The sequence below is a fragment of the Pseudopodoces humilis genome, chromosome 2, assembly GCF_049639895.1.
Source record: "Pseudopodoces humilis isolate 2021_Gansu_Grassland_sample_001 chromosome 2, ASM4963989v1, whole genome shotgun sequence".
NCBI classification, from domain to species: Eukaryota; Metazoa; Chordata; class Aves; order Passeriformes; family Paridae; genus Pseudopodoces; species Pseudopodoces humilis.
In genome coordinates, this window is record NC_142201.1 from 62,838,207 (window position 1) to 62,851,538 (window position 13,332).

At 36.8% G+C, this 13,332-nt stretch overlaps 2 protein-coding genes across 4 annotated transcripts in view; one reads left to right on the forward strand and one right to left on the reverse strand.

The window, feature by feature from the left end:
- SERPINE3 (serpin family E member 3) overlaps positions 1-9,822 on the forward strand; it is a 31,474-nt gene extending 21,652 nt beyond the window's left edge. Inside the window, exons 6-10 of the mRNA XM_088051292.1 lie at positions 2,378-2,576; positions 3,630-3,730; positions 5,761-5,847; positions 7,587-7,670; positions 9,689-9,822. Coding sequence (XP_087907418.1) covers positions 2,378-2,576; positions 3,630-3,730; positions 5,761-5,847; positions 7,587-7,670; positions 9,689-9,729 — 512 coding nt within the window. The 3' untranslated portion in view covers positions 9,730-9,822. The remainder of the gene's footprint in view (positions 1-2,377; positions 2,577-3,629; positions 3,731-5,760; positions 5,848-7,586; positions 7,671-9,688) is intronic.
- Positions 9,823-11,306: 1,484 nt separating this feature from the next.
- INTS6 (integrator complex subunit 6) overlaps positions 11,307-13,332 on the reverse strand; it is a 39,129-nt gene continuing 37,103 nt past the window's right edge. For all 3 annotated transcript variants that reach the window (XM_014251480.2, XM_005516343.2, XM_088051092.1), the window contains one exon: positions 11,307-11,886. In XM_014251480.2, the coding sequence (XP_014106955.1) occupies positions 11,793-11,886 (94 nt within the window). In that variant the 3' untranslated portion in view covers positions 11,307-11,792. The remainder of the gene's footprint in view (positions 11,887-13,332) is intronic.

The window sequence follows — 13,332 nt, forward strand, 5'->3', positions numbered from 1 at the left end:
TTCTCATACTTTCTCTGGGATGGTGATCATTCAGGCCCCATTTAATTAAATGACAGAAGGCAGGAGGCTGCTGGTGCTTGTACAAGTAGAGATCTCAGGTAAAGCAAATTACCAGGAATTCCACAGCTGAGCTGCATTGTCTAAGCATATATTTGCTCCAGAGTCCTTGCAAAGTTATGTGAAATAATTTGTTGTGCTCTTCTGACCACTTGCCTAAACACAAGGAAGTCCATCCTATCATCCTTAAGTAGGTACCTAAAGCACTATATTTTTGCACAGAAAAGGAAAGACAAAATACGTGGATTATCTTTCATCTGACTTGAAATGTGTGAGCTCTCTGCAGCTGGAGGGACTTTTGAGGAAAGCCAAAATAGAAGGGATCATTTAAAATTTGCTTTTAAATTGTTGGTTGTCGGATTTGTTTGGGCCAATTCAATTTTTGCCACTAGAAAATCCAGAAACATTTCTAAAAAATCAGTTTAAAATTAATGCAAAAGACTGGCTCACTACAACTAAGCAGAGGACTGAGATGACTTTCCTTCGTTATTAAACTATACAAGCTGTGTCCCACCAGGATCCAAAACACAGAGTGAGAAAGATAAGCTGTGGCCTGTTATCAATTGCAGCATTTACAACATTGTTTATCCTTTTAATATTGCCACTCAGAACAAACCAGCCTGGGGACAAGTAAGACTGCTCTGAGAAAATATCAACATTACTGTTCACACACACTTCTTAAACACCACAACTATTTTACATATTCATCTTTCCAAGCAATTTGCTAGCATCATTTGAATTCTAATTTAGCATATGTGTAATCCTTATCGGATGCTCAAAATTAGTTCAAGCAACAAACATTAAATGTTCTGACTCAATAATCTGAAGTCTTTAATTTTCTTTCTAATTAATAAATAAGGACTGTATAACCTTTGTGCAGAATGTGCTGACTTCAAAATATCTGCATGCCCACAAATTGTACCACTCACATCCAGTGCACTGCAAATACAAATCTTCCTTGCCTGCCCATTGGAAACCAGAACATCTTTTCCCAGCAAATGATCCACATGCTGGAAGTTGGTTTTAACAGAGCAGTGCTGTCTCCAGACTGCAAGGCAGGAGGGTTGGTCTAAGAGCCTAAAATTTAATCTAGCAGAAAATCAACACTTAATTAATCATACCTAGTCCATATCTGCAAAACTAACAAACACTGTACACTGAGTATTTGAGACATCCTATAGCTATGTATTTATTGACAAATATCTAGGTATTATGCACATGAGCAATCTATATACAGTTATTTACATCTACTGACTCAAACAGTGTGAGCATCTACCCTTGAAGATACAACTGCTACAGCTGGGTGAAGGAGATGTAGATTTAACATTTTGGATGGTCTGCAGTAAAGGCAGTAAGACCTTCACTTGCACCTTGTAGTTAAGTTGTGTTTGACTCCTGGCCTGCTAACTGTTGCTGAGTGCTCCTGAAATACTACCTATTGGATTCTCAGATGAAAAAAATAAGGAAGCAAAATTGTGACAGCCAAATCTGTTCTACTGTATAAGAGAGTCCATTAGAAATGCCTGGATTAATTGGTTTTTGGCATATGGGATGAAAATGGTACTTTTAAATGGCTGTTACAAATTGCTGTAAAACTAATTGCAAGTTTGGAAGCTCTCCAGCTTTTACTTTTGAGACTACATTTTATGACCTTCATCTGATTGTGATAGATCGCTGTGCCTAGATTTTAAATAATAAATTTGGCACTTAAATAAAAAAATAGATAAATAGTTAATGTTTAAATAAGCTCTTGTTTAATTGAACTATTTTTTTCCTTGAAATAAGGTTAAAAGTGATTTTTAAAGATAGGAAAGATCTAAACATGACCCAAAGTCGGTTTCAATTAACCAAGTAGGATGCTCTGCATTTTGTTTTTGTAATCCCTATTTGCTGCAGTAAAATTTTAGTGAAAAATATAAAATTGTAAGTTTATTCAAAGAACACACATTGTGGAAAAAGTCATCACAAATGCTGTCATTGCCTTGGTAGTTTTGGGGTTTTTGTTCCCAAACGGAGCAAGGAGGACAGCTGTTATATAGAAAAGTAATAAAATACCCATGCTCTGTTGAGGTGGCTCTTCAGGTACAATCAGTGGCATTGGCACTGGTCTGCCAAGATATCTGTGTCTCTGACACACTCAGGTGTGTTCAGGTGAGATTGCTGTGAGCTAACGGCAACCTGAGCCCCAGGTGCTGGAGACCACTCCTAACATCCCACCACAGCTGCTCTGAACTATCTGCTGAGCCCAGCAAGGGTTGTGGGTTCGGGGCTTTCTTCCTACTTGAATGATGAAATAAGATCTCTCTTTGCCCACCCACAGGCCAGTTCCAGACTGCAGCTCTGGAGGCTTTCAGCGTGGTCGAGTTACCCTACCTGGGGGAGAAACTCAGCATGTTCCTAGTGCTTCCCAGCCACAAAAGAACACCTTTGTCCCAGATTGAGTCTCATCTTTCTGCCAAAACCATAATGCTCTGGGCCAACAGCTTGAAGAGAACAAAGATGGACATTTTTCTGCCTAGGTAAGCAATGTCAGCACAATGGATTGACTACTTCAGCTGTCAGAATTCCATGTGACAGTGCTGACACAAGCAGTGTGTGAGTAAAATCAAATTACATGCTTTTGGTTTCATTATTCATCATGTGATCAGAGATGCTCTAACCCTTTCTTAAACCACAAAGAGGTGAGCCAGGAATGACAAGACTTTCCGGTTACACTCTGTACTGTTTAAAAAACCTAAGAATTTCAGTTGATCCTACAGCTTTTACTTACAATTTGTTTGGGGTATAAATCTTTCAAGGATATAAACCAGAGAAATGTTGCTGGACCTTTCCCACACCCATTTTTCTCTTTGCTTAAAGAAGAATAAACATATAACCTCCTAAAGGCATGGTATTTTATATTTTTGAAACTTGCCAGAGTACTAAAAAGGCACTGGGCAAAGAGCTTGGCCTCTCTCCAGCAGTCATAACCATCTTTCCATGCACAAAGCAGGTTTCACTCATCCATTTTCCACTTAAGTCAGTTGTTGTTCCAGCAAACACCTCTGCTGGAGGTATTTTCTATCATCTACTTCAATGAAATTGCATAGCAGGAGGAGTTAGGTGCAGAAGGCTTTATGTGGCTTTATCTGTTGCACGGATTAGCATGGAAGGGCTTCATTACACACCTCCTACAACACAGTCATCACATTAACAAAGCACTGAAAACCAGTGTGTACATTATTATGTGTTTTGTTCAAGCTAATTTTTGGGAAATGTTTCCAAGGGCCATTTGCTATAGCCAAAAAGAATATTAGAAAGAGAGCACTTTGGGAGAATGTAGAACATGTCAAGAAGACTGAGTAGCAATCTGATTGCAACAGAGAGTGGCGAGGGATTCCTTCTGTTAATGTCTCCAGGTGAAGCTGAGCTACTTCTCTGCAAATGCATTTACTCAAACAATGTACCAGGCTCATAGAGGAAGAGATGGATGAAATGCAAAGGCTTGAAATAAATTGTATCTGTTAATGCCTTTTATTCTACAAAACTCTACAAATCCTGCATTTAAATAAGGTCCATCATATTTATTTCAGGTTCAGTATTCAAAGCCTTTTTGACCTAAAGACAGTTCTTTCTACCTTGGGAATTAGAGATGCATTTGATCCCATCACTGCTAATTTTAAAGGCATTTCAGGTAAGAGGTTTGACTGAATACAAAGTGATCCTTCACCCAACAGTTGTAGACTCTTAAATTTTAATTATTTGTTAGACCTGGGTCTTCTGAATTGATTGTACTTCTTTATCTGTGGAACTCTAAAAGCACAATTCACACTGAACTGCAATTGGATTTTGAGCTGTTTTGTAAGAAAGAGGAACCCGAAAAGGACAGGTTTGGTTTTGGTCTTTTTTTTTCTTGTTTTTAAGATTAAAACTGTCAAGACAGTTCAGGCCTGGAAAAATGGTTATTCATTCAGAAATTTAGGATGCTTCAGTAAAACTTGAAACTTCAGTAAAACTTGAAACTTCCTATTTGTGTTTTTAAATCATTATTTAACAGCGAGGGATGCTGGTCCAACAAGTCTATATTCCAACTCCTGACACTGCAAACAACACTGGTTTATGCCCAGGCTATATCATCTTACTAATCCAGTAATCAGTAGACAGTTACACTTTACCTTTGCTAAAATACTGTTATGATTAAATTCTTGGGTTTGGGGCACTGAAATTCTTCTGCTCCATGGAAAATTTGTCCCCATTTAATAATAAATTTTAAAAAATGAATCCAAATTATCTATTCTTTTTCTTTTGACTCCTTCCAGCAACAAAATATTTCAATTCAGTCATTTCTGCTCACAGTAAAGACTTGGGAGTGGTAGCTGCCCAGCAAGCAGCTCACATTCTTGTGCAAGTGAGTGAATAAAAGAAATTGCTCCAATTCAGACAGACCTGCTTTTACAGAAAAGTTGCTTTCCTGGGATGAACCTCAGAAGGCACATTACTCATGGAGTTTTTTATGCTGCTTTTGAAACTGAACATAGCAATGTTCTATTGCAATATAGATCTCAGACTGCACATAGATGCACATTAAAATAATTTGTTGCTGCTCACTGCTTCTTTGCTTATTGCAAACAAATGTTAATATAATACTGATAAACAACACAAGGATATATTTTATAAATATATATTTAAATAAGATAAATACTTTGGGGAAATTAATCACATAAACAATATAATTTAGCAGCTTAGTTTTGGCATATGGGATAAGGCTTGTAGAAGTATTTGATCCTGCCCTGATAGAGTTATGGAACAAAGGATATGTTGAGGCCCTTTTTAGTTCTACTCTTACACCACTGTGTCATACCAGTAGGGTTCTACTGGAAGAGGTACAAAAGGCAGAGTTAACAAGGAAAACGTATCTTTTACTTAACCAATAGATAGTTGAAAAAAAAATAGCTAAGTTTTCATTTCCTCTTCCATATGAAACAGAAAGATAATCTTCAGAATATTTCATCTCAGATCACATTTAGCAAACAAATGTGTTACTTTATTTCAGACCTGAAATAGTTTTTTATACCTGAAAGCTTGTATTTTTTCCCCCTCAAAAATGTTGAAGATGTATTTACTTTTTTAAACTCTTCCACTCCCTCATTTTGTCCTGCTTGCTTCCATTTCTGACTGGACAAAATTAAGACAAATAGATAAAATGCTCTTTTAACACTTCTTTTATTTCACCTATATGCTGGACTTGATCCTTGAACTCAGGAAAGAAAAAACTTCTCAACCTTTCCTGCTTTCTGCCTTTTGCAGGCAGCTGGAGAAAAGCAAACTTGTAACACTCTCTTCAGTGTCTCTGAAATTAATTCTTTTCCAAGACTCATTTTATGTCACAGTCCCATTGTTTCTTCTTGAAAAGCATTTTTTCTACATTTTCCCTTCCAAGGGCTCTTCAGTTCTTTCATTGTCCTCACTCTGTTCAAGTCTCTATTTTCACCATGTAACCTTGCCTTCCACTACAACCTGGAGACCTCTCAAACTAGTAACTCACATTCATCATTCAATCTACTGCTATCCATACAGTGGGGAAACAGTCAAAGGCTGAAATACCTAATAGGTATGTGATCCTTAGATTCTGCAGGCAAAAAAAAGGTAAAAGCATTCTGATTATTTTTTAAAAAGATGTTTGTCATGAAATGCAGAAAATAACCTAAGTTTGGGGTTTTGCAGAGCAAGATGGTCTTTATATTTCAGAAGCTATTCACAAAGCAGAGATTGAAGTAACAGAAGATGGTACAAAGGCATCAGGAGCTACAGGTAAATGAAATATTCAAGCTTCTCACTACAAAACCAACTACTGTAATTTGAAACAAAGCATGGTAGAATTTATGCAAATACCTAACAAGCTTTTGTATTTAACACACTTCTATTTTACCTTTGTAACTGTTCATAAGAAACTTGAATTTTTGATGTCCGACTAAGGTGTAATGGCTCAAATGAAACAAACAACTTTGCTAGTCCAGGAAAAATCCAGCTTGAAAAAACTTAGTTGGTTAAATACCTATATGCTCAGATCATAAAAACAAAAAAATGAAAAAAAGGTTAGTAATATTTTTATCTACAGCTCTGAACTGTCAAGGGATTTGAGGACGATCTCTTTGATAGCATTAATGGTAATGGTGGGCAAGTTTTACGCAGACAATTGATTCTTACATGTTTTAAAATGTGACCTTCATGTGCAGTAGCTGCTGCTAGCAGGTCACTTCCACATAAGCAGATGGGACTGGGTGAGTAGGAGACTCAGAGTAAAATCTCAGCTATGGACAACCCAGTCAGTTGCACATCTCCTCACTCCACCACCCCACAGCTGCAATGCCAAAAAGAACCTAAGCACACCTAATGTATTCAGTGTTCCTCTAGAGCACACCTAATGTATTCAGTGTTCCTTTAGGAAACACCCCTGAATAAAACACATTTGTACACATGGGAGTGTAAAGGGAACATCTAGCATAACTTAGTTAACTTAAAACTGTACAGCTCGGCAGAAAGGTTTTCTAACAGTTTTAATCTCTATCAGGGCAGTAATATTTTTAATAACTTTGTGGTAAGCCCCATTTAAAATAAAAGCTTTTAGGTGACTTCAATTACATACCAAAGACTAAGGCGAATAGACCCTTATCCCCTTGAAACCAATGCCAAAACATCCCTTAACTCCAGTCAGACCAAGCTGACAAGCAGATTTTAAAAAGTGCAATTACATTTATTGTTTACTTTACAAGTTTCCAATCTAGTCACACAATGACTTGAAACTAGGCACTTTTTTCTTTCACAAGCACTAAAATGGTGCCTTCTCAATTTCATTGTGTCTTACTTGAATTTTCAAACTAATTCCATTGTTTTAACTATTCAAAAAATAATCCACATCTGGTGGGTTTAGTATGGAGGGGGGTTGACAACGTATTCTTAATATTATATAGCTAAAAGGAAGAATTAAATTAAGATGTATTTTAATAATAGCTGAGCCACCATAATTCTTTAAAACTTTTTATTTAATAATTAACCCACAACCAGAGAAGAAAGACAGTCATAAACTGAGTTTAAGATACTTAAGATTTTGTTGAGAGCTCCAACCAGAGAAATTCCAGGATGATGTAGGTATTTCTCTGCTTGTCTCCCAATTGGATACGGAGCTACATTTGTGCCTTGTTTATCTTTTCCACCAGAACAGCAGAGCTAGGAGCTGGCTAACAGGTGAGGCAATAATAGCATGGTATGACTTCAGCAGAGTTAGGGATTTGAGGACAACAAAAATTACCTTTGAGATCCAAGGCCAGGTAGATGCCCTTCAGCATTGAAATATGCATGAATTGCCTGCATGTAGTCTTACAACTAACAACCTGTAAATTCTGCCAGACTAATTTCACTGTTGGATAAAATTGTTTTAGTCTTAAAGCAGAGGAGCAACTCAAAAGTTAAGGTACTAACCACAGGGCACTGTATAGAACATGGAAAGAAAACAGATGCATTTTACTGATGGTTTCTTTGTTGCATTTCAGCAATGGTCTTACTAAAAAGATCTCGAACACCTATTTTCAAAGCAGATCGACCTTTCACATTTTTCCTGAGGCAAGTTAATACAGGTATGCATGCTCTGTTTAGGAGCAGAATCCCTCACAAGCAGCACTGAAATCAATGCAAATAGAATGTCAATCTTCAGTCCAGGAAACTTCAAACAACCATGGAAACAGTGGGGTTTGGGGTTTTAGAGCATAGATTTTAGTTTCCTTAAACAATGTACAATAGTCATAGAAGTCTAGGAAGTCAGATTAGCCTCTCCTTTGGACATGCAGCATTTGCTCTAAAATTTTTATCAAAATTACAGGCACTAGAGAGATCTCACAGATGCTGAACACTTCAGTATCCAGAACTGATCTCTACAGGGCAACTCAAATTACAAATGGGCTGGACCAGCTGAATTAACACCTGAAGTAGTTAAAATAGAAACCATTCCCTATACAGGAAACTTAACCATGCCTGTACTGATAGCAAACAGACTTCTGCTAAGAAATGTTACCTTGCGACCATTAACTCTTCTCTTGCAAGTGACCTTCCCTAGCCCCCAAACAAACACCACCCAAAAAACCCAAACAGAACTGCAGAGCATGTCTTAGAGTGAAGCATCACAGTGCTCCTTTAGCTTCAGTAGTGGATTACAAGTCTCATTGCAGATGTACGAACACATTAAATTACTCCAGACTGCCTGCCAAAAGAAAACACCCTATAGCTTGTTGGCAATAATAAAGAACTGCATTATTCACCATTTAGCAGGTATTTGCTACTCCAAAGCAACAGCCAGCCTCCAACAACTCTTATTCTTAACAATGCAGTAATTTTGCATCTGAAGTATTTTCGTAGAAATCGTTTGAACTACCACATTTCTCTCATAACTGGGGTCACAGCCATTTAGATTTTCAAGGAACACAGAGACATTTACAGGGTTCAATAAAGCACTAGGGCCTAACACAAAGGCAGGAACCATTTCCCTTACCTGCTTCCAAGCAACACACACTGTTCTCTTAGCGAATACCCATGTATGTAACATTTTGTTTTAAAAACCTGTATCTTAAATTTTGACCACAGTGCAAGCGCCCAAAAAGAAAATTACTGCCTTGGTTGGAATTTTGTTTTAAATATGCTTAGGCAATCATTACTAGTCAATGCATGATAGTATTTTACTTGGAAAATGCAGAATTTTAAAATAAAAAAGGCATTAATAAGCTCATCTATGAAACATGAGCCACAGACTCTTCAGGATTTAGAACAAACTTACTTCGGTGAATAAAATGGTCAGCTTACAATATACATAAATTCTATAAAGAGGAAGGAAATCAGATTGTAAAATAGGATTTTTTTAATTTGAAGCATAAAATAAATACCTTCCAATCAACTCTAAATCAAAAAAATATTTCTATAATTCAAGCTTTGCAATGCAAAAAGTGAAAACATGAATTTTTTTGCTCATACTTAGTAATTCAAGTTTTTGAGGTATGTAGAACTTCAACAGGTAAACAAGATCTATTTTCTATCCACCTGTCTAGAAGTGCTTAAAGTTCCTATGCCCATAAAGTTCTAAATTAATCTTTATGTAGACTGAAAGTATTCAGTGCATCAATTTTCTAGTAATAGCAGAAATATGTTTTCCAATACTTAAAATAGCATAGTTCTGCTCAAAATAACTGAAAAATTTAGCTTTTTAATCAGAATTTCAGGTTTGAGTACATTTCCTTTGAAGAACAGGCAAGGTAACACCAATATGAATAATTAAATACATCAAATGAATCTGAAGCAATTTCATTCTCTTCTGTAACTAAAATATGAACAAAGCAATGATCTTAGGTTCTATTTTGTTGAGTGTAAATAAATTTCAGATTTCAGCAGGTTCCTAGTTTGGGCTACCAATTACTTGGAAAGGTGTTTTTAATACAGAAATGTTTAGACTATTTTAAGACAAGCATGCAATTGCAGTCATTTTTCCATACAAGCAATGAACAATTCTACAATCTACTAACTCCATGCCTAACTTTTGTATTTAAGCTGTACTACACCCTGAAAGCATGGCCCCAAACTGAAATAATGTTCATATTATTTTCATTTACAGGTTCAGTACTTTTTATAGGAAGAGTTACAAATCCTTCATAACAAGACCTAAATGCATACACTGACTTCTGTTCCTCCTATGATAAGCTTTCTTCCAATGAAATTAAAGGCTACATTGTATGTATTTAATAAAACACAGCTTTAAGCTTTTCCAAGAATAAGCAAGAGTAAAAGCTCTCCACTACACCTTATTACATTGTAGACACTGTTGAAACCTAGAGTTGTCTAGGAATCATCAATACCACAACTACAGCAAAGACAGTATTCCAAAATAAACATTAGCAAAAAAATGGAACAGGTTCAGCCTCCTAAATGTTTAACAATATGAGCCAACAGCTTCTCTTCAACTTTATCATGGCTAAAGTCAGCTTGACTGTTGCTAGGTATGTAGGTCATCTGAATGAAAGCAACCCAAAAGAAATCTTTGTGATGTTACTTATCAAGTACAATTGTATTTCCCTGCCCTGAAGTCAAGAGCTTAAAACTGAAATTAAAACTTAAAAATTAAAACTTTAAACTGAAATTCTGTCTGACCTCAGACAGTAATAATTCAGCTGATACAGAATGTAACAAGAAAGCAGCAAAATGCTGTGGTAAGAAAATCAAGTTGAAAGGTTGTTTCAAAACTGACACAATCATAGAATCATTAAAGTTGGAAAATACCTCTCAGATAATAGTCTAACCATTAACCCAGCACTGCCAAGTCCATCACAAAACCAAGTCCCTCACAAAACCAAGTCCCTAAACACCACACCTACACACTTTCTGAATGCTTCCAGGGGTGCTGATTCTATCACTTGCCAGGGCAGCCTGTTTCCAAACACAGCAGGTAAGAAGCAGAAATAGCCACTCAGTGACCAAACAAATATTGCCATAAAACACAGCAGTACTATCTCTACTGCCTTTGAAGCACACAGAAGATAGAACGGACATTCCAGAAGAACACAATGTGACTACTGGAATCAAGAAAAATGGGGAGTGTATTTTTTGTCAGTATCCTGACAAAAGCTGGGATATGGCAAGTGTTCAGCAATTCATAGCACAAGCATCAGAAACACAGGCCCATAAAGATTTTGGGTGAAGGCTGCAAACCAGTGACTCCCAAGAAAATCAGAGGACTGTTTTATTCAGCTCCCACTGAATCAAACAAAGCCTTCCAGATCATTCAGAGCATCCAGCACAGCTGAAAGACATGGGCAGTAAGGCAATCGGTGATATTTATGTCCAGGCAGCAGCACCCTGTGGGTGTTCCTGCCTTCGTAAACATGTAAAATCTTCTGACATAGAAAACCTCTGTGCAACCTTCCTCAAAAGCTGTTGACCCCTGCTTTACTGCACTGTATCCCTCAAAACTGCAGGGCTTGTCATGGCGGCAGATGTGCATACAAAACATCACTTTGTTATGCTGGTCACCAAAAGTGCAAAGCACACAAGATATCCTACTGTAGCTGCAATTCAGCATTAGCTCTCTTTCACTCGTTCTCTGATTAAGAACAGAATATCCAGTGATACAAAACCACTCTTCATTCTTCAGCACTGATACCAGAACAAAGCAGCTGTGGAAAGGGAAGGCAAAACAAGGAATTCCAATAAAAATTGTACTCAAACCTACACAAAAATTAAAATAGATATTTTATTGATGGAATAACAAAAGTGCTTTTCTTAAATATTTTTCAAAATACATTTATACAACTTACAATAATATATCCAAAATAACTGTATATACAAAACATTACCTTTTTTAATGTATGTGCTTTTTTTTTTTTGAAAATTACAAAGCAACTTTTTGGCAAAGTTCAACCTTAAGAGGTGATAGTTTTGAAGGTTAGATTAAGAAAAATAGAACCTGAGGGAAAGTGACACTTATGTCCATGACAAGCAAGAAGTTCTCAATTTAGTTAAATAAAAATGTTTTCATAGTATTTTTCACATTACAAAAATAACAGAAGTGAGGAAAAAAAAAGATGATGGATACTTCTCATCATTTTATTGAGCAGCTTCTCATTCTTTCAGGTACAGGAACTTGAGATTAAGAGTGCATGTCAAAAATGAATGCAAGTAAGAACAGCAGTGCCCTGCTGTGGCTCTCTCTTATGTGCATTTTCTTAGTTGCTGTTGATATGGTTGACCTGATTGGATCTGCGATGGATTTCTTCAAGAAAACTCTCAAGCTGTTCTATCAGCATTCGTTTTTTAAACCTGGATTTAAAAGAAAGCATTACAATGGATGCACAGAGCAATACATGAAACATTATTGACAACACTTTTACCAAACTCTGGGAACTTCAGTTATTACTGCAGAAGCAGTGCATGATGAGGCTACACATATCTCATACGTATACATATGCTGTCTCTTAACATTCTGATAAACCACTAGAACTTGATTTTCCATTTGCTGAATATGAAACTACTTTTAAGAGAGTTTATTATAGCACATTACTATAGCTGAACATCACTCAGGTCCCAGAAATCCAGGAAAAGGAGTTAAGAGTTTGTTGCTTCCAGAAGTACTAAAGTACAGAAATAAAATATACATCAAAAGAACTGTAATAACAAAGCTGGCAAACAGCTGTTAAGGATTATTTGCACGCTTTCATGATGCATTCGCCAAAGTTAACAAAGTTGGTATTGGTGGAGGAACAGCCATTACACAGTGCAGATTACACACAGATTTCCTGACAAACAAATTAAAACTTGGGGAAAGAAATGAAAGGAAAACATAGGCATCTAAACTCCATACCTCTGGAGTCTCTATTCCATATCAGTTGTATAAATTTGATTAGTAGGCTATTCTGTCACCTCTGCTTACACCCCTACCTCAGGATGTACATCACCTTGCAGTTTCCAACTAACCACTCCCCTTTGCAACATTTCTGTACCTCTGAGAAGCCACTTCTGACCAATGCTTTGGTAGCCATATGTGTGTTCAAAGACAGGCAGCAATGAAAATACTTTGAACTATATTCCAGGTTAAGTCCTGTGACTTCACTAAACCCCAGCAAAAGCCTCTAGTTCCCATCAGGCATCCTGGTCCATGTCTTTGGCTCACAGAGGCATGGTACCTGCCCTAATTTTGAGATCACAAGTCTCCCCACAATCCTTGATGCATTCAAGAGCAACCACTCAACCACTGCCAAATTTTATAGAAGTGTCAGCTAAAGATAACTGGAATAAAGAGATTGTGCAAGAGAAATGAGTTACAGGTGATCTTAAAAGCTTAATTTTACAGGCACAAAAATTCCAACCCCACTAAGGACTGCCACAAAGCTCCAAGAGCAACAGTATGATTTTGGTGGGCTGTGACAGTGTGGGAGAATGTATAATTTACAACATATAGAACAACTCTGCCAGGCAATACAGCAATCAAGCAAAAGCACAATAAAGCAATTGTTGCTGTAGGAAGAGCATGATGTACATAAATTTACATGCCCCACTGAGCTGGCAAGAGAAGGCTAGAGGATCTGTATAAATATCCAACATCCAGTATATCTTAAACTCTCAGCATAGTTTTCTCCTAAAATTACTTTGTTTTTAAAGAATGAAATTTGCTTAATGCGACAGGAAGAGATGACTACTACAAAACAGATTAGAGAATAAGAAGCAATTATTCTTTGAGATTTCTGAAGTAAGCCTCAAATATCTGGT